At 60.8% G+C, this 16842-nt stretch overlaps 1 protein-coding gene across 2 annotated transcripts; it reads right to left on the minus strand.

The window, feature by feature from the left end:
- Nucleotides 1-122: 122 nt before the first annotated feature.
- On the minus strand, nucleotides 123-11803 carry MADCAM1 (mucosal vascular addressin cell adhesion molecule 1). Of its 2 annotated transcripts, XM_033199904.1 has the most exons (6): nucleotides 11313-11803; nucleotides 9614-9883; nucleotides 8910-9236; nucleotides 8436-8576; nucleotides 4778-4966; nucleotides 123-737 (listed from the first exon to the last, which is right to left on the minus strand). In XM_033199904.1, the coding sequence occupies exons 1-6, from the start codon at nucleotides 11371-11373 to the stop codon at nucleotides 517-519; spliced, it is 1209 nt and encodes a 402-aa protein (XP_033055795.1). In that variant the 5' UTR covers nucleotides 11374-11803; the 3' UTR covers nucleotides 123-516. The 2 variants fall into 2 exon arrangements, with proteins under 2 accessions (XP_033055795.1, XP_033055796.1); XM_033199905.1 differs by lacking the exon at nucleotides 8436-8576.
- Nucleotides 11804-16842: the final 5039 nt, after the last annotated feature.

Consider the following 16842-nt stretch of genomic DNA (forward strand, 5'->3'; position numbering starts at 1 on the left):
ATGAGGGAGATGGAGCCGTCAGGGTGGGGCCCACAGTCAGCCCTCCTGCTGTCCGGAGCCCTCAGATCTCTCCTCTCCACGGAGTGGGTGTCAACTGAGAAAAATGACAAGTTTCTATCCTTTTAGGAGGTTTATTTGCCAAAGCCTCAGGAGGTCCTGATGACAGGGGCCCAGACAGGGGCCCAGGGTGGTCGGGGCACAGCTGGTTTTACGCATTTTAGGGAGACATGAGACATGAATCAATATATACAGGAAGTACGTTGGTTCCATCCAGAAAGTCGGGGGTCACTCAAGCCGGGGGGGGGGGGGGCTTCCAGGTCACGGGTAGGTGAGACAAACGGTCACCTTCTTTTGAGTTTCTGATGAGCCTTTCCAAAGGAGACGATCAGAATGTGCGTCCCTCTCTGCGAGCAGAGGGATGACTCTGAACAGAATGGGAGGCAGGTTGGCCCCGACCAGTTCTCAGCTTGAAGGGGTCCAAGCTGTTTTCCCTTCACAGGGGGAAGGGCCGGCCACTCAGGAGGGGCTACCCCCGACCTGGTCAGTCCCCCTTAATCCAGCCCAGGTCGACACCTGGGGCAGGAGCCTCAGAGAAGCTGGTGGGTGGGCGTCGTCCTCAGCCAGGTGCTGGCAGCGTTTCCAGAGGTGATAGGTGGACAAAGCCAGGAGCAGCAGTCCCAGCACCGCACTGCTGGCCCACAGAGCCGCGGGCAGCCGGTCACCCGCAGGTTTGGACGCTGGTGAGAGCAGGAGACGCCGGTCAGAGTCCTCCAGGGCTCTGCAGGCTTGGGAAGGGGAGTCCCTCAGAGGCTACAGGAGCTTCCAAAGTTACCACATTCCCTGAGATTTCACAAAGGACTTTACCGTGACCTTTTCAAAACGCGCATAGCACCTTAGAGTTCAGAAATGGGCAGTCCAGGCTGGGCGTGGTGGCTCAAGCCTGTAATCCCAGCACTTTGGGAGGCTGAGACGGGCGGATCACGAGGTCGGGAGATCAAGACCATCCTGGCTAACATGGTGAAACCCCGTCTCTACTAAAAAATACAAAAAACTAGCCGGGCGACGTGGTGGGTGCCTGTAGTCCCAGCTACTTGGGAGGCTGAGGCAGGAGAATGGCGTGAACCCGGGAGGCGGAGCTTGTAGTGAGCTGAGATCTGGCCACTGCACTCCAGCCTGGGCGACAGAGCGAGACTCCGTCTCAAAAAAAAAAAAAAAAAAAGAAATGGGCAGTCCAGGCCGGTGCAGAGGCTCATGCCTGAAATCCTAGCACTTTGGGAGGCCGAAGCGGGCGCATCATGAGGTCAGGAGTTCGAGACCAGCCTGACCATGGTGAAACCCTGCACCTCCTAAAAATATAAAAATTAGCCGGGCATGGTGACAGGTGCCTGTAATCCCCGCTACTCAGGAGGCCGAGGCAGGAGAATCACTTGAACCCGGGAAGCGGAGGTTGCAGTGAGCCGAGATCGCGCCACCGCACTCCAGCCTGGGCGACAGAGTGAGACTCTGTCACACACACACACACAAAAGGGCAGTCCAGAGAGAGGACGGCTCATCACCATGGAGGGTGCTGAGCCTGCAATCTGCACTTTGAAGACTTACTTCGGGGAAAAAGGAGGAGTGTAATATATCTCCTTCATACCATTTTATACTGATTACCTGTTGAAATGATATACTTGGCCGGGCGTGGTGGCTCAAGCCTGTAATCCCAGCGCTTTGGGAGGCTGAGACGGGTGGATCACGAGGTTAGGAGATCGAGACCATCCTGGCTAACACAGTGAAACCCCGTCTCTACTAAAAAAATACAAAAAAAAAACTAGCCGGGCGAGGTGGCGGACGCCTATAGTCCCAGCTATTCGGGAGGCTGAGGCAGGAGAATGGCGTGAACCCGGGAGGCGGAGCTTGCAGTGAGCTGAGATCTGGCCACTGCACTCCAGCCTGGGCGACAGAGCGAGACTCCGTCTCAAAAAAAAAAAAAAGAAATGATAATACTTGGGATATATTGGGCTCCATGAAATGTATGACCACACTTTTATTTTTTTGAAGTGGAATCTCGCTCTGTTCCCCAGGCTGGAGTGCAGTGGTGCGATCTTGGCTCACTGCAAGCTCCTCCTCTTTGGTTCAAGTGATTGTCCTGCCTCAGCCTCCTGAGTAGCTGGGACTACAGGCGCCCGTCACCACACCTGGCTAATTTTTGTATTTTTAGTAGAAATGAGGTTTCACCATGTTGGCCAGGCTGGTCTCGAACTCCTGACCTCAGGTGATCTTCCTCCTCAGTCTCCCGAAGTGCTGGGATTACAGGCGTGAGCCACCATGTCTGGCCAACACTTTTTTTTTTTTGCGACTGGGTCTTGCTCTGTCACCCAGGTGTGATCTCAGCTCACTGCAGCCTCAACCTCCTGGGCTCAAGTGATCCTCCAACCTCAGCCTCCCAAGTGGCTGGGACCACAAGTATACAGCACCATTCCTGGCTAATGTTTAAAGTTTTTGGTGTGGAAATGGGGGTCTCACTATGTTGCCCAGAATGGTCTTGAACTCCTGGGCTCAAGTGATCCTCCTGCCTCTGCCTCCCAAAGTGCTGGGATTACAGGCATGAGCCACTGTGCTTGGCCTGACCACACTTATTTTTACTTTTTTTTTTTGAGACGGAATCTCGCTCACCACCACCACGCCTGGCTAATTTCTAATTTTTTTTTTTTTTTTTTTTTTTTGAGACGGAGTCTCGCTCTGTCGCCCAGGCTAGAGTGCAGTGGCCAGATCTCAGCTCACTGCAAGCTCCACCTCCCAGGTTTACGCCATTCTCCGGCCTCAGCCTCCCGAGTAGCTGGGACTACAGGCGCCCACCACCTCGCCCGGCTAGTTTTTTGTATTTTTTAGTAGAGACGGGGTTTCACCGTGTTAGCCAGGATGGTCTCGATCTCCTGACCTCGTGATCCGCCCGTCTCGGCCTCCCAAAGTGCTGGGATTACAGGCTTGAGCCACCGCGCCCGGCCATTTTTTATATTTTTAGTAGAGACAGGGTTTCACCGTGTTAGCCAAGTTGGTCTCCATCTCCTGACCTCGCGATCTGCCCGCCTCGGCCTCCCAAAGTGCTGGGATTACAGGCGTGAGTCACCGCTCCTGGCCTTTACTTTTAAATTTGAAATTACCTGTAGAAGGTAGAAAAGTTCCTCTTCAAAGCTCGTCTTGGTTTAAAAATAAAATAATAGACACTAGAAATAATAGCTTCTTACTCTAAAGCCTCCTGTCAGCTATTATTTCTTACACTTTAGCCCAGTTAGTTGCTTGGGCTTACCCAGACGTGTCTGGACAGTCCCAGGCAAGTCTTAGCTCATAGCTTATGCCCCTTCCTTATTTGGAAATGTTATCGCTTCCTTAAATCTTTCGTAAGCAACTTCCTCTCCTTTGTCCTCCTTTGCACTTACCTATGTAGGAAAGTTTTAGGTTGTTAGCAAACGGGGTATCAGTTTAAGACTGTGATGTCCCACTCCAGCCAGTGGATACAGGACACAGCAGTAAGGAAGACCCAGCCGGGTGCGGTGGCTCACGCCTGTAATCTCAGCACTTTGGGTGGCCGAGGCGGGTGGATCACGAGGTCAGGAGATTGAGACTATGCTGGCTAACACGGTGAAACCCCGTCTCTACTAAAAACACAAAAAATTAGCCGGGCGTGGTGGTGGGTGCCTGTAGTCCCAGCTACTCGGGAGGCTGAGGCAGGAGAATGGCATGAACCCATGAGGTAGAGCTTGCAGTGAGCTGAGATCGCGCCACTGAACTCTAGCCTGGCAACGGAGCAAGACTCCATCTCAAAAAAAAAAAAAAAAAAAAGGACGACCAAATGCATAAGGATAAAATTGTCTGCTTTCCCTTTGTTCAGGTGTGTTCTCGCCATTGTTCCATCTGCAATGGGCACCCTTTCTGCAGAAAGTAAAAATGGCCTTACTGAGAGAATTACATTTGAGTGCTATTTATTTGTGGCACCGGGGAACAAGCATTTCTGACATTACCTATGTGGCCGGGCGCGGTGGCTCACGCCTGTCATCCCAGCACTTTGGGAGGCTGAGGCGGGTGGATCACCTCAGGTCAGCTCGAGAACAGCCTAGTCAGCATAGTGAAACCCTGTCTCTACCCAAAATACAAAAATTAGCCAGGCATGGTGATGGGTGCCTGTAATCCCAGCAACTCAGGAGAGTGAGGCAGGAGAATCGCTTGAACCCGGGACGCGGAGGTTGCAATGAGCTGAGATTGCACCACTGCACTCCAGCCTGGGGGACAAAGCGAGACTCTGTCTCAAAAAAAAAAAAAAAAAAAAAAAAAAGGAAAAAAATCACCTATGTGACCACATTCTCTTTCTGCTTCTGTTCCAAAGATTGTTCTAGTCTATGAGGCTGAGAATTTACAAAGTGCCTTGAATCTGCACAGTCTCTGACGTTTACAAAAAGGACCCACAAGAGAAGCCCACTGGACAGACGGGGAAACAGAGACTGGACGGATGGGGAAACTGAGGCTGGACAGATGGGGAAACCGAGGCAGAACGGACGGGGAAACCGAAGCTGGACAGACAGGGAAACTGAGGCTGGACAGATGGGGAAACCGAGGCAGAATGGAAACCAAGGCTGGATGGACAGGGAAACCGAGGCAGAACGGACGGGGAAACCAAAGCTGGACAGATGGGCAAACGGAAGCTGGACAGGGCAATTTCTTGTCTAAAGTCTTCATCCAAGGAACCTCTCGCTCTCAGCCCTTCCCACCCTCCCTGCCCCCAGGGACCAGCACTCACAACCTGTTGGGATCACTTCTCCCTGCGTGGGCCCAGCCTGGGAGATCTCAGGGCGGCAAGTCCTGGTGGAGCCCGGGCTCCTGGGGCTGTGTGTGGAGCCCTGCTGGGGGGTGGTCTCCGGGGAGGTCGTGGCCTGTGGTTCCGGGGACGTCGTGTCGGGGGGCTCCCGGGAGGTCGGGCTGTGCAGGACTAGAAACAGAGTGAGGGTTGTTTTTCTCTCTGCTGCCCCAGCCCTGCCTCTCCCACCTCAGTCTCTGCATGTGGACAAGGGCTGGGACCAGAACTTCTCCAAACCCCTTTCCTGGACCCCTCTGGTGGGCCCATTTCCATTTCTTCTTCTTCTTCTTCTTCTTCTTTTTTTTTTGAGGCAGAATTTCGCTCTTGTTGCCCAGGCTGGAGTGCAATGGCACGATCTCGGCTCACTGCAACCTCCGCCTCCCAGGTTCAAGCGATTCTCCTGCCTCAGCCTCCCAAGTAGCTGGGACTACAGGCACCTGCCACCACGCCTGGCTAATTTTGTATTTTTAGTAGAGACGGGGTTTCTCCATGTTGGTCAGGCTGGCCTTGAACTCCTGACCTGAGGTGATCCACCCGCCTCGGCCTCCCAGAGTGTTGGGATTACAGGCATGAGACACCATGCCTGGCCAATTTTTTTTTTTTTTTTTGAGACAGAGTCTCGCTCCGTCACCCAGGCTGGAGTGCAGTGGCGTGATCTCGGCTCACTGCAAGCTCTGCCTCCCGGGTTCCCGCCATTCTCCTGCCTCAGCCTCCCGAGTAGCTGGGACTACAGGCGCCCGCCACCTCCCCCGGCTAGTTTTTTGTATTTTTTAGTAGAGACAGGGTTTCACCGTGTTAGCCAGGATGGTCTCGATCTCCTGACCTCGTGATCCGCCCGTCTCGGCCTCCCAAAGTGCTGGGATTACAGGCTTGAGCCACCGTGCCCGGCCATTTTTTTTTTTTTTTTTTTTTAGAGATGGAGTCTCACTCTGTCATGCAGGCTGGAGTGCAGTGTTGCAATCATGGCACACTGCAGCCTTAACCTCCCAGACTCAAACCATCCTCCTCACTTAGCCTCCTGAGTAGCTGGGACCACAGGTGTGCAATACCATGCCCAGCTAATTTTTAAATTTATTTGTAGAGATGGGAGGTCTCGCTATGTGGCCCGGGCTGGTCTGGAACTCCTGCGCTCAAGTGATCCTCCCACCTTGGCCTCCCACACCCAGCCCATGTTTTTGTTTCTATTTGGCATGCTGTTCTAGTTGATAAAGCCTAGAATTTGTCATTGTTGTTGTTGAAACAGAGTCTCGCTCTGTCGCCCAGGCTGGAGTGCAATGGCGCCATCTCGGCTCACTGCAAGCTCGAACTCCCGGGTTCAAGAGATTCTCTGGCCTCAGCCTCCTGCGTAGCTGGGACTACAGGCGTGCACCACCACACCTGGCTAATTTTTGTATTTTTAGTAGAGATGGGGTTTCACTGTGTTGGTCAGGCTGGTCTTGAACTCCTGACCTCAGGTGATCCACCCACCTCAGCCTCCCAAAGTGCTGGGATTAGAGGCGTGAACCCAGCCTAAAACCTAGAATTTATAAAGTGCTTTGAAAGCTACATGGTCCCTGAAATTTACAAAGGACCCACAGTCAGGGAAGTCTACTGGACAGATGGGGAAACTGAGGCACCACCGTGGGCAGGGTGGGAGTCCGGGCATTCCAGGGTCCCCACTCACTGGCAACATCACCCCAGCAGACTCCTTAATCTCCACGTGCCTCAGTTTCCTCAACTGTCAAAGGGGTGAGAGTCACCTTTGGGTTGCCGTGATAGTGAGTGGGGTCCCGCGTTTATTATGATGGGCTGTGGACGGAGGAGAGTTGGGAGGAGGCTGGCGTGGAGAGAGGAGGTGCTTGGGGGCTTCCTGCTCTGGCTTTGTGCTCCATCCCCTGTGGGACTGATGAGGAGACTGAGGCCCGAGAGGACACATGTTCTGTGAAATATCCCTCAAATCCAGCCTCCTCTCTGCCCACTCCAGTCCCACCCCCACCACCAAGACCTCCCGGGTCTCCCAGCTTCTGCTCCATCCCCGGGAGCCCTTTGCTTGAAACTCATGACCCCACACGCATTAACATGGATATCAGGGTGCCCTGTGGGAGGACAGATCCCTCTCTTTTCAGTGGGAGAAGCCGGCAGCGGCTTCGGGACTGGACAGGGCATGAAGCCAGTACTCCCTGGGCACCGGCCCACGTTAAATGTCTTCATCCAAGCATTCAGCAAGGGTTTATTGAGCACCTGCCCTGTTCTAGCTTCTGTGGACACAGCCGTGCGCAAGACACAAGATTCCCACCTTGGGAGCCACAGTGGGAGAAGGTCGTGGAAAAGACAGAGAAGGTACGTGATTGGGGGATATCAGATATTATCCAAGGTGTCAAGAAACAAAACAGAAGGGAAAGAGGACTCACACGGACGCGCGTGTTTATACGCGCGTGTGTATGTGCGCCTGTTTGTACACGTGTGCGTCTGTGCTGTGTTTGTACACGTGTGTGCGTCTGCGCCTGTGTTTGTACACGTGTGCGCGTGCGCCTGTGTTTGTACACGTGTGCGCGTCTGCGCCTGTGTTTGTACACGTGTGCGCGTGCGCCTGTGTTTGTACACGTGTGCGCGTCTGCGCCTGTGTTTGTACACGTGTGCGCGTGCGCCTGTGTTTGTACACGTGTGTGCGTCTGTGCCTGTTTGTACACGTGTGTGCGTCTGTGCCTGTGTTTATACACGCGTGTGCGCGTGCGCTGTCTGTTTTGTACACGTGTGTCTGCGTCGTTGCGCTTCTGCGCCTGTGTTGGTACACCTGTGCGCGTGCTCCTGTGTTGGTACACGTGTGCGCGCTGCGCCTTGTTTGTACACGTTGCGCGGCCCTGTGTTTTGTACACGTGTGCGCGTCTGCGCTGTGTTGTATCACTGTGCTCCGTGTGTTTGTACACGGTGCTTCTGCGCCTGTGTTGTACACGTGTGCTGTGCGCCTGTTTGTACACTGTGCGCCTGTTTGTACACTGTGCGCTTCGCCTGTGTTTGTACCACGTGTGCGCTCTGGCGCCTGTGGTTGTACACGTGTGCGTGCCTGTGTTTGTACACTGCGTGTGTTTGTACACGTGTGTGCGTCTGTGCCTGTGTTGGTACACGTGTGCGCGTCTGCGCCTGTTGTACGGTGCGCGTGCCTGTGTTTGTACACGTGTGGCGTCTGTGGCTGTGTTTGTACACGTGTGGTGCGCGTCTCTGCGCCTTTTTGTACACTGTGGTCGTCTGTGCCTGTTTGTACACGTGTGCGCGTCTGTGCCTGTGTTTGTACACGTGTGCGCGTCTGCGCCTGTTTGTACACGTGTGCGTCTGTGCCTGTGTTTGTACACGTGTGCGCGTCTGTGCCTGTGTTTGTACACGTGTGCGCGTCTGCGCCTGTTTGTACACGTGTGTGCGTCTGCGCCTGTGTTTGTACACGTGTGTGCGTCTGCGCCTGTGTTTGTACACGTGTGCGTCTGTGCCTGTGTTTGTACACGTGTGTGCGTCTGTGCCTGTGTTTGTACACGTGTGCGCGTGCGCCTGTGTTTGTACACGTTGGGGGTCGAGGGTTGACCTTTTAAACGGGAATCCAGGGAAGCCTCATGGAGGAGGCAACACTCACGCAGAGGCCTGAGGGGGAGGAGGAGAGAGCCCTGGAAAGATCCAGAAGAAGCGTATTCCAGGCAGAGGGCACAGCCATGCAAAGGCCCCAGGACAGGATCATGCCCGGCGTGTTGGAGGAACAAGAAGGAGGCCTGTGTGGCTGGAGCAGAATGAGGAGGTGGAGAGAGGGTGGAGGGAGGGCAGGAAGGGGACAGGGCAGGTGGTGCAGGTTCCTGTGGGTCCCGGGGAGGACTTGGGCTTTGACCCCAAGGCAGGAGCCGTGGAGCGCTGTGGGCAGGGAAGCGGTGGGACCTGTGCTGGGGGCCGGGTGCTCAGTAAATACATGTTGAGTTAATGAATGTCGCTTTGGCCGCGTGGGGGAATCCAATCCTCCCAGCGCCCCACAGCACAGGTGCTGCCCCCGTTCCCCCCGTCCGAAGTGCTTGTCAAGGCTGGCGAGCGGTTGGGTCTCCAGGGGACCCTGCGGACTCACCCGGGATGGCCTGGCGGTGGCTGAGCTCCAAGCCAGGCAGCCTCATCGTGGCCTGGCAGTAGAGCGCGGGCAGGACAGGGGCTGCCAGGGTCGGCAGCCGCCAGCGCTCTGTCACCCTGAACAGCACGTCCTCCTCCTCCTGGGGCTCCTCCTCCTCCTCCACCTCCGGGCCCAGAGCCTGGGCCCCCTCCAGTTCCTGGTCCCCCAGGAGCAGGGAGAAGGAGAGCGCGTTGGGGTCCACAGGCGTGACCTTGTGGGCCGTACAGGCCACCTCCGGGTCACCAGGCACCAGGGCTGCCGGGGAGACGGTCAGCTGGTCCGGGAAGGCTGTCATGGAGGGTCAGGGGTCAGGGCTGAGCCCAGAGTCAGGGCTGGACGGGATGGAGGAGCTGGAGCCCGGAGGGGGCTTGGAGCTGGGGCCAAGGATGTGTGGGGGTTGCTGATGCACCGGCAGTGGGGACGGCCTGTGCGCAGGCCCCACCCTGGGATGCTGGAATAGACTGAAGGATGGGCCAGGGCCCGCCCTGGGAGGGTTGGGGTGAGCTGGGGGAAAGCGAAGGCTGGGGACCTGGGTTCGGGGAGCTGTGCATGGAGCTGGGACCGGGCCTGCAACCCGGGAGACTTCCAGGAAGAGGTGGCGTAGGGAAGGGGCCGTGAGTCCAAGGGTCAGAGAGAGGCAGGGCGCGGGGCGGGGGACGCCTCACCGTACACGAGGAGCCGCACGGTGTGCTGGAAGGTGCGGCCCCCGCAGGAGCCCACGCACACACGGGTCCCGGCCGCCGACAGCGAGGCGTTGCGCACGGTGAGGACGCTGCGGCCCGCGTCCGACTGCACCGCGCCCAGGCTGGTGTCCAGGCCCCGCCACTGCACCGTGGCCCCGCGGTCCGCGCAGGCCAGGAGGCAGGTGAGCTGGCGAGAGGCGCCCAGGGCCACGGCCACCACCGGCTCCGGGGGCTCCACCTGCAGGGACTGGCCTGAGGCGACCGCGGCTCTCGCTCAGCCCCGCGGAGTCTCGGACCCCGCCCCGAATCCCTGCCCTGCGCCCCGCCCCGCTCCCGGACCCCCACCCTGCCTCTGCCCGGTTCCCGGACCCTCCCCTGCACCCCCGGATCACCACCCCGTCCCCGCCCCGCTCCCGGACCCTCCGCCCCGCCTCTGCCGGGTTCCCTGACCCTCCGCCCCACTCCTGGTCCTTGCCTCCCCGCTACCCGGATTCCCAGGCTCGGTCCCTGAACCCCGCCCCGACCGCCGCCTCAGCCCCAGTCCCCCGAACCCCCTCTGCCTGGAGCTGGTTTCGCTGCGGGTCAGAGGACCGCGCGGAGCCCCCAACTTCCTCTCTCAGTCCCTGCCTCTTCCGAGCCCCCTCCTCTGGCAGGATCACCAATCACTTCGCACCCCTCCTCTCTCCTGCGCCCCCTCCCCTCTCTGCGCCCCCTCCCCTCTCCTGCACCCCTTCCTCTGTCCTGCGTCCCCTCCCCTCTCCTGCGCCCCTCCCCTGAGCGCCCTCCCCTCTCCTGCGCCCCCTCCCCTCTCCTGCCCCTCCCCTCTCTGCGCCCCCTCCCCTCTCCTGCACCCCTTCCTCTGTCTTGCGCCCCCTCCCCTCTCCTGCGCCCCTCCCTCTCCTGCGCCCCTTCCTGTCCTGCATCCCCTCCCCTCTCCTGCGCCCTCCCGAGCGCCCTCCCCTCTCCTGCGCCCCCTCCCCTCTCCTGCACCCCTTCCTCTGTCCTGCGTCCCCTCCCCTCTCTGCGCCCCTCCTTCTCCTGCGCCCCCTCCCCTCTCCTGCGCCCCCTCCCCTCTCCTGCGCCCCCTCTCCTCTTCTGAGCCCCCTCCTCTGTCCTGAGCCCCCTCCCCTCTCCTGAGCTCCCTCCCCTCCTGCGCCCCCTCCCCTCTCCTGCACCCCTCCTCTGTCCTGCGTCCCCTCCCCTCTCCTGCGCTCCTCCCTTGAGCGCCCTCCCCTCTCCTGCGCCCCCTCCCCTCTTCTGAGCCCCCTCCTCTGTCCTGAGTCCCCTCCCCTCTCCTGAGCTTCCTCCCCTCTCCTGCGCCCCCTCCCCTCTCCTGCACCCCTTCCTCTGTCCTGCGTCCCCCCCCTCTCCTGCGCCCCCTCCCCTCTCCTGCGCCCCCTCCCCTCTTCTGAGCCCCCTCCTCTGTCCTGAGCCCCCCCCCTCTCTGCGCCCCCTCCCCTCTCCTGCGCCCCTCCTCTGTCCTGCGCCCCTCCTCTACTGAGCCCCCTCCCCTCTCCTGAGCCCCCTCCTCTGTCCTGCTCCCCTCCTCTCTGAGCCCCTTCTCCTCCCCTGAGCCCCCTCCCCTCTCCTGCGCCCCCTCCCCTCCGCACCCCCTCCCCTCCGCACCCCCTCCTCGCTCCTGATCCCCTCTTCTCTCCCGCGCCCCCCCTCCCCTGCTCACCGCAGCCCGGCTGGAGGAGCCCCAGAAGCCCCGCCAGCAGGAGGGCCAGGCCCCAATCCATGCTCCGTCCCCTCTGTCCCCGAGGCCTCGGGGAAGCCGCTTAAATAGCGGCGCCCGCTCCTTCCCGCCGCCCGCGATCCCGCTCCAGCTGCTCCCCAGGGGCTTCCCAAGGGGCTTTCCCGGCCTGACCCCCGACCCTGGAGGCGGCAGAGAGGCAGGGGCTGGGGGCCAAAGATGGGGCGGGGGCCCCCGGGGCCAGTGAGGACGGGCGGGCAGGAAGGTCTGGGTCCGTTCCAGGCCTCATTTTCAGATACACGGGAAGATCGCAGACGGAGGCCGGAGGTTCGAGGTCAAGTGCATGGAAGTGGGACAGAGGCCGGGCAGCGCTGCCCCGCCCCGACGGCGGGTCCCCTGCGCTTTTTCTCTATTTATTTTTCTGAGACGGAGTTTCACTCTTGTTGCCCAGGCTGGAGTGCACGGGCATGATCTCAGCTCACCGCAACCTCTGCCTCCCGGGTTCAAGCGATTCTCCTGCCTCAGTTTCCCGAGTAGCTGGGAGTACAGGCATGCGTCACCACGCCCGGCTAATTTTGTATCTTTAGTAGAGACGGGGTTTCTCCATGTTGGTGAGGCTGGCCTCGAACTCACGACCTCAGGTGATCCGCCCACCTCCGACCACAGGCCTGAACCACCGCTCCCGGCCCGCCTGCACTTTCCCGGGCAGCCGCATAGGGGCGGTGGAGAGCAGCCTCACCCTGCTCGGGCGCTGCGGGCCACATCTTGTGGGCTGGGGTCCCCTGGGGGCAGGTGAAGGTCGCTGGGGATGGAAGCCCCCTGGGCTAGGGTCTCCTGGCCGTCGTGGAGCTGTGCGACCCTCCTGGACCTGGGACAAGTCACCCAATCCCTGAGCCTGGCTTCCTTCTATCACACAGGCAGAGGCCGCCTACCTAGCAGGCCTGGCTGGAGCCTGGGAACCCAAGTGGGAGCTACCTCTGTTCCTTGGTCTATACTGAGACCTGGATCTTGGTCCACAAGAGGGATCTGGAAGGAATGCTGGCTGGGCCCCCACTCACAGCTGCCGTCAGCGAGTCGTGGGAACCTCACCTTGCAAACGCGCTGGAATCCACCCATCTGTTCCTCCAAGCCCCCAACTCTGGTTCTGTTTCCCCTTGTGGTTTGTTTACCCCTCTGGGCACACTGACACCCCTTAGGCTCCCGGCCTGGGAAGCCCTGCACCACCGGGACCCTCCCACGGCCTCTGGGCCTCTGCACGGCTGCTCCTCACCTTAACCAGGTTCTGCCCATTCCTCCCCCTCCCCCTCCTCTGCTGTGGTTCCCAGAGCGCTCTCCTCCAAGCTCAATGAGGGCCTGTGGTGGCAGTCATGATGGCTGGCTCCCCTCCACCTGGGGGCCTGTCCCTGTGACCCTGGAACCCACATACTGCAGGCACGCAGGAATAAAATGATGGAAGATTCCTGCTGACTTCAGGGTCTGTGCCTCAGTTTCCCTGGCCATGGAATAAAAAGCAGCAGCCAGTCCATGGGGTTCCAAGCATTGCCAATCGGCTTGCCTGTCAGAGGAGGGAAACTGAGGCCCAGAGGAGGGGCTGGGATCAGAGGAGGGAAACTGAGGCCCGGGTGGGGAAACAGGTCCCTGGGAGGTGAGGGCCCAGGTGTGTTAGCTCACAGCCCTGTCTCCCTGGGTCCCATCCCCCTCCTGCCCAGGCTGGTGCCGGGAAAGGCCTCACCGGAAGGCAGACTCCAAGGAGAGGCCCTCCCCAGGCCGGAGGTGCAGGCCCTTCCCGGGAAGCTGGGCCCTTAACCCGGGCGGGGGGCAGCAGGCCTGGTGAATAGGCTGCTTCCCAGCCCCTGACCCCACTTCCTGCAGGTGGGGAGGGGCCGCTGGGCGCTAGGAGGGCTGAGGCCCCTTGCAGGGTGTGCCCAGCTCTCCAGGACCCTGTCCTGCGCCCGCCCGCTGGGTCACACGTGGTGGTCATGCTGCTCATACTCCCTGCGTGCCGAGCCCTCACATCCACAGGCTTGCGGGGCGGGGACAAGACAAAGCTGGGGTGCCCCCCAGGACAGGGCGGGTGGGATGGACACAGGAAGGAGGAGGAGGGATCCCAGAGGCGGAGGGACCCGCAGGTTTAAAGGGTCAGAGGTGGGGAAGGTGGGGGTGAGGGAGACACAGAGACAGAGAGAGAAACAGAGACAGAGAGACAGAGACCGAGTGAGGAAGAGAGACAAGGCAGAGAGACACTGGGAGACAGAGGCACAGAGAGGCAGAAGCAGAGGGATGGAGAGACCGAGGTGGGCCACAGGCCTGCGGCCGGGGAGGACCCCGAGACCCCTGTGTCTGAGTCCTAGTCCCACAGCAAGGCACTGCACGGTATCTTCTTCCACTGGCAATGAGGACCTCCCTTTTGTCCTCAGGAGACTCGACCCCACCTCCAACATCGATCCCCTTCCCAGCATTGTCCTCAGCAGCCTCCGGCAGGAAGCCCCCTTCCCATGGAGGGTCCCAGCTGTCCCACCAGTCCCAGACCCCACATCCTGGCCTCCCTGTCCACAGTCGCCGGGGGAGTGTTCCAGATGACTGTGTTGCTGAGGGGAAGGGGCTGTGGGCGTGCCAGTGTCCAGGAGCTGAGCACGCCTCCAGGCCCTGACAGACCCTTCTTGACCCAGCTGGGCCAGCTGTCCTGGCTCCCACCCACTGGTCAGTTTTGGGGTCCTCATGGCTTTTTCTCTGGAGTGAGGACCCCCATCAAGGCAGGGCCTCCTTGTTGGGCTTGAACCCAGTCCACGGACCCCAGGCCTGAGGGTCTCAAGGACAGTGGGGGCAGGATGAGATTGATGGAGGCTGCAGGAGGGGGTTGAATAAGTAGCCATGTGCATGCATGTGTGCGTGTGTACGTGTGGAGTTTTAGCCATGAAGCCCACACCAGGGGTGGGTCTGGCACCCACATCAGGTTTGAGGAGGAAGGATCTTTGTGGCCAACCTGGCACAGGTCCCTGAAGGAGTCGAGCCACTCCCTGCAGGCCGGTCGAGCTGACCATGTCACTGAGCCCACGCAGGGCCGCTGGGCCTCCCCGGGGTCAGTGACCACCTGGTGAGGGGCTGGGGCAGTGCTCAGTCCCAGCAGCTCCCGGGAAGTTGAACATGGAGCCTCAGGTGATGATGCTGGTGTGGTCTCCACGGCAGCCCCACCTGACCTGATCAGGAGGGGTCTGCGTGGATGGGGATCTATGGGGCAGGAGGCACACTATGGTGAGAGCTGGCTTGGGGCTGGCTCTGCCCAGGGGAGAGGCGGGGCTGGGGGCCCTCGTCAGCTGCTCTGACGCCTCGGTGCTCCCAAGGCCATCTCCAGGCTCACCCCAGCTTCCACGGCCCCGTCTCACGGATTAAAGGGCCACTCAAGAGCTGCTTTGAAGACGGGGGCCCAGCCAGGAGCCGCACAGGCCTCCCCCTTGGGGCTAGGAGGCCAGAAGGGCGCAAGCCACACGCACGTCAGTAGAGAGACACTGAAATTATCTATGAATTGCCCTCGCGGGGTTTGAGACTAGAGAGCTGGTGTTTGCACGATGTTGCAAACACCATAAAAGCCACTGAACTGTTTCTTTAAAAGCCCTCGGTTTTTTGAGACGGAGTCTCACTCTGTCGCCCAGGCTGGAGTGCAGTGGTGCGATCTTGGCTCACTGCAACCTCTGCCGCCTGGGTTCAAGCGATTCTCCCGCCTCAGCCTCCTGAGTAGCTGGGATTATAGGCACATGCCACTAAAAATTTTTGTATTTTTAGACCTTTTTTTTTTGGGGGGAGACGGAGTCTTGCTCTATCGCCCAGGCTGGAGTGCACTGGCACGATCTCATCTCACTGCAACCTCCGCCTCCTGGGTTTAAGCAATTCTCCTGTCTCAGCCTCCGGAGTAGCCCACATCCCGGGCGCGCTTTCCATCCATCCCTGGGGTTCCTTAGGGTCAGGACGGTGGTTCTTCCCGGCCGCAACCCCGCCCCCAGGAGGCACTAACCCTCGCCTGGCATCCGGGGCCATCTGTGGTTGTCACGACCGGGAAGGGGGAGATCCTGGCCTGAGGCTGGGGGGAGGCCAGGGACGCTGCCGGCTCCACCCCGAGGAGGGCCTGGGCCGGTGCCAGGCGTGTCGGGACCCGGGTTGTGGGAAACCGCGGGCGGAGGGGACGGGAGGACGGGCATGGCTGTAAGAGGGGAGCGCAGGGGCCGGGCACGGTCAGCCCCAGCCCCGACAGCCCCCGGGAGCCTGTTTCGGGCGCAGGACACCCGGGCTGGCTCGAGCCCGGTCGGGAGGATGCGGGGCTGGACCAAGGTCCTCGGCTCCGCAGGGAGGGCGGGGAGCGGGTCCGGGGGGTCCGGGCAGGAAGGGGGGGCCAGGGCTCTGCGTCCACGGCCGGGCCGATGGGCCGCGGGCTGCGAGAACGGGTCGGAGGTCGAGGGTCGGACTGCGACGGCGGGTCAGAGGTCGGGACCGCGGGCTGCGACGGCGGGTCGGGGGTCGAGGGTCGGGCTGCGACGGCGGGTCAGAGGTCGGGACCGCGGGCTGCAAGGGCGGGTCAGAGGTCGGGGCCGCGGGCTGCGATGGCGCGTCGGGGGTTCCGGTCGGGGCCGCGCTCAGCACTCAAAGCGCCGGCGTCTTGCTGACAACCTTCTCGACCCGCGGGGCGCAACAGACCTGCAGCTCCTCCTCCTTTTCGCGGGTGCAGCTCTCCGGCCCTGCCGCTACGCGCGCACCCGCCCCGCCCACAGCTCCCGGCAGCCCCTGCGTCGTTCCCGCAGCTGGACCACAACTTCCGCCATGCCGCGGGGCGCAGGGCCTCGGGGCGTGTGGCCCACAAGGCTTTGCGCGCCGGCGGGGCCGCTCTAGCCCGCGGTCCTCCGAGCTCGCGGCGGGTTGAGGCGGGCTCGGGGTGGGCGGCGGGGAGGCCTTGGCGGCTGTAGCGCCCCGTGGTCGGTGTCCTCGCGTTCCCACTGCGGGGCGCCCCGGCTGCCCTTGCCTGGGGCCGGGCATGGGGCGGCCGAGGGGGCGTCCCCGCCGCGAGTCCCCCGGCGCGCTGGTCCCTGGAGGCCTGGCGGTTCGCCGAGGGAACTGGGCGTGTCGCGCTCCCGGGCGGAGACTGGGAAGCGCTGGTCTCGCTGCGGGGGTCGGGGCCGCACGGCCAGGCCGGGGGATCCGGGTTCGGGGACGCGGATTCTGCATTAGGGGCTGCGGGGCTTCGGGCCAGGGCCGCCGGGAGGCCGTGGTCGTGTTGGGGGCGCCCGGACGTCAGTCCCAGCAGCGCGAGGGACGAGCGCGCTCGTTGGTTCCACATAGATTTACTTATTCTCGTTATTGATTTATTTGAGACGGAATCTGAGCCCTGTCGCCAGGCTGCAGTGCAGGGGCGCGACCTCCGCTCGCCGCAACCTCCGCCTCCCGGGTTCAAGCGCTTCTCCTGCCTCAGCCTCCCGAGTAGCTGGGATTGCAGGCGTGAGCCACCAAGCGCGGCCTTTTTTTGTATTTT

This window comes from Trachypithecus francoisi, unplaced genomic scaffold, assembly GCF_009764315.1.
Source record: "Trachypithecus francoisi isolate TF-2019V2 unplaced genomic scaffold, Tfra_2.0 Lachesis_group5, whole genome shotgun sequence".
In the NCBI taxonomy this organism is placed as follows: domain Eukaryota; kingdom Metazoa; phylum Chordata; class Mammalia; order Primates; family Cercopithecidae; genus Trachypithecus; species Trachypithecus francoisi.

What these genes read in the sequence shown, in the direction of transcription:
- MADCAM1 (XM_033199904.1), bottom strand. Translation starts at nt 11,373, where the DNA reads ATGGATTGGGGCCTGGCCCTCCTGCTGGCGGGGCTTCTGGGGCTCCTC. An exon ending in GCTCCTCCAGCCGGGCTGCG is followed by an intron (nt 9,884 to 11,312) that starts GTGAGCAGGGGA and finishes CGGTCGCCTCAG; the next exon opens with GCCAGTCCCTGCAGGTGGAG. An exon ending in CGTGCGGCTCCTCGTGTACG is followed by an intron (nt 9,237 to 9,613) that starts GTGAGGCGTCCC and finishes CCTCCATGACAG; the next exon opens with CCTTCCCGGACCAGCTGACC.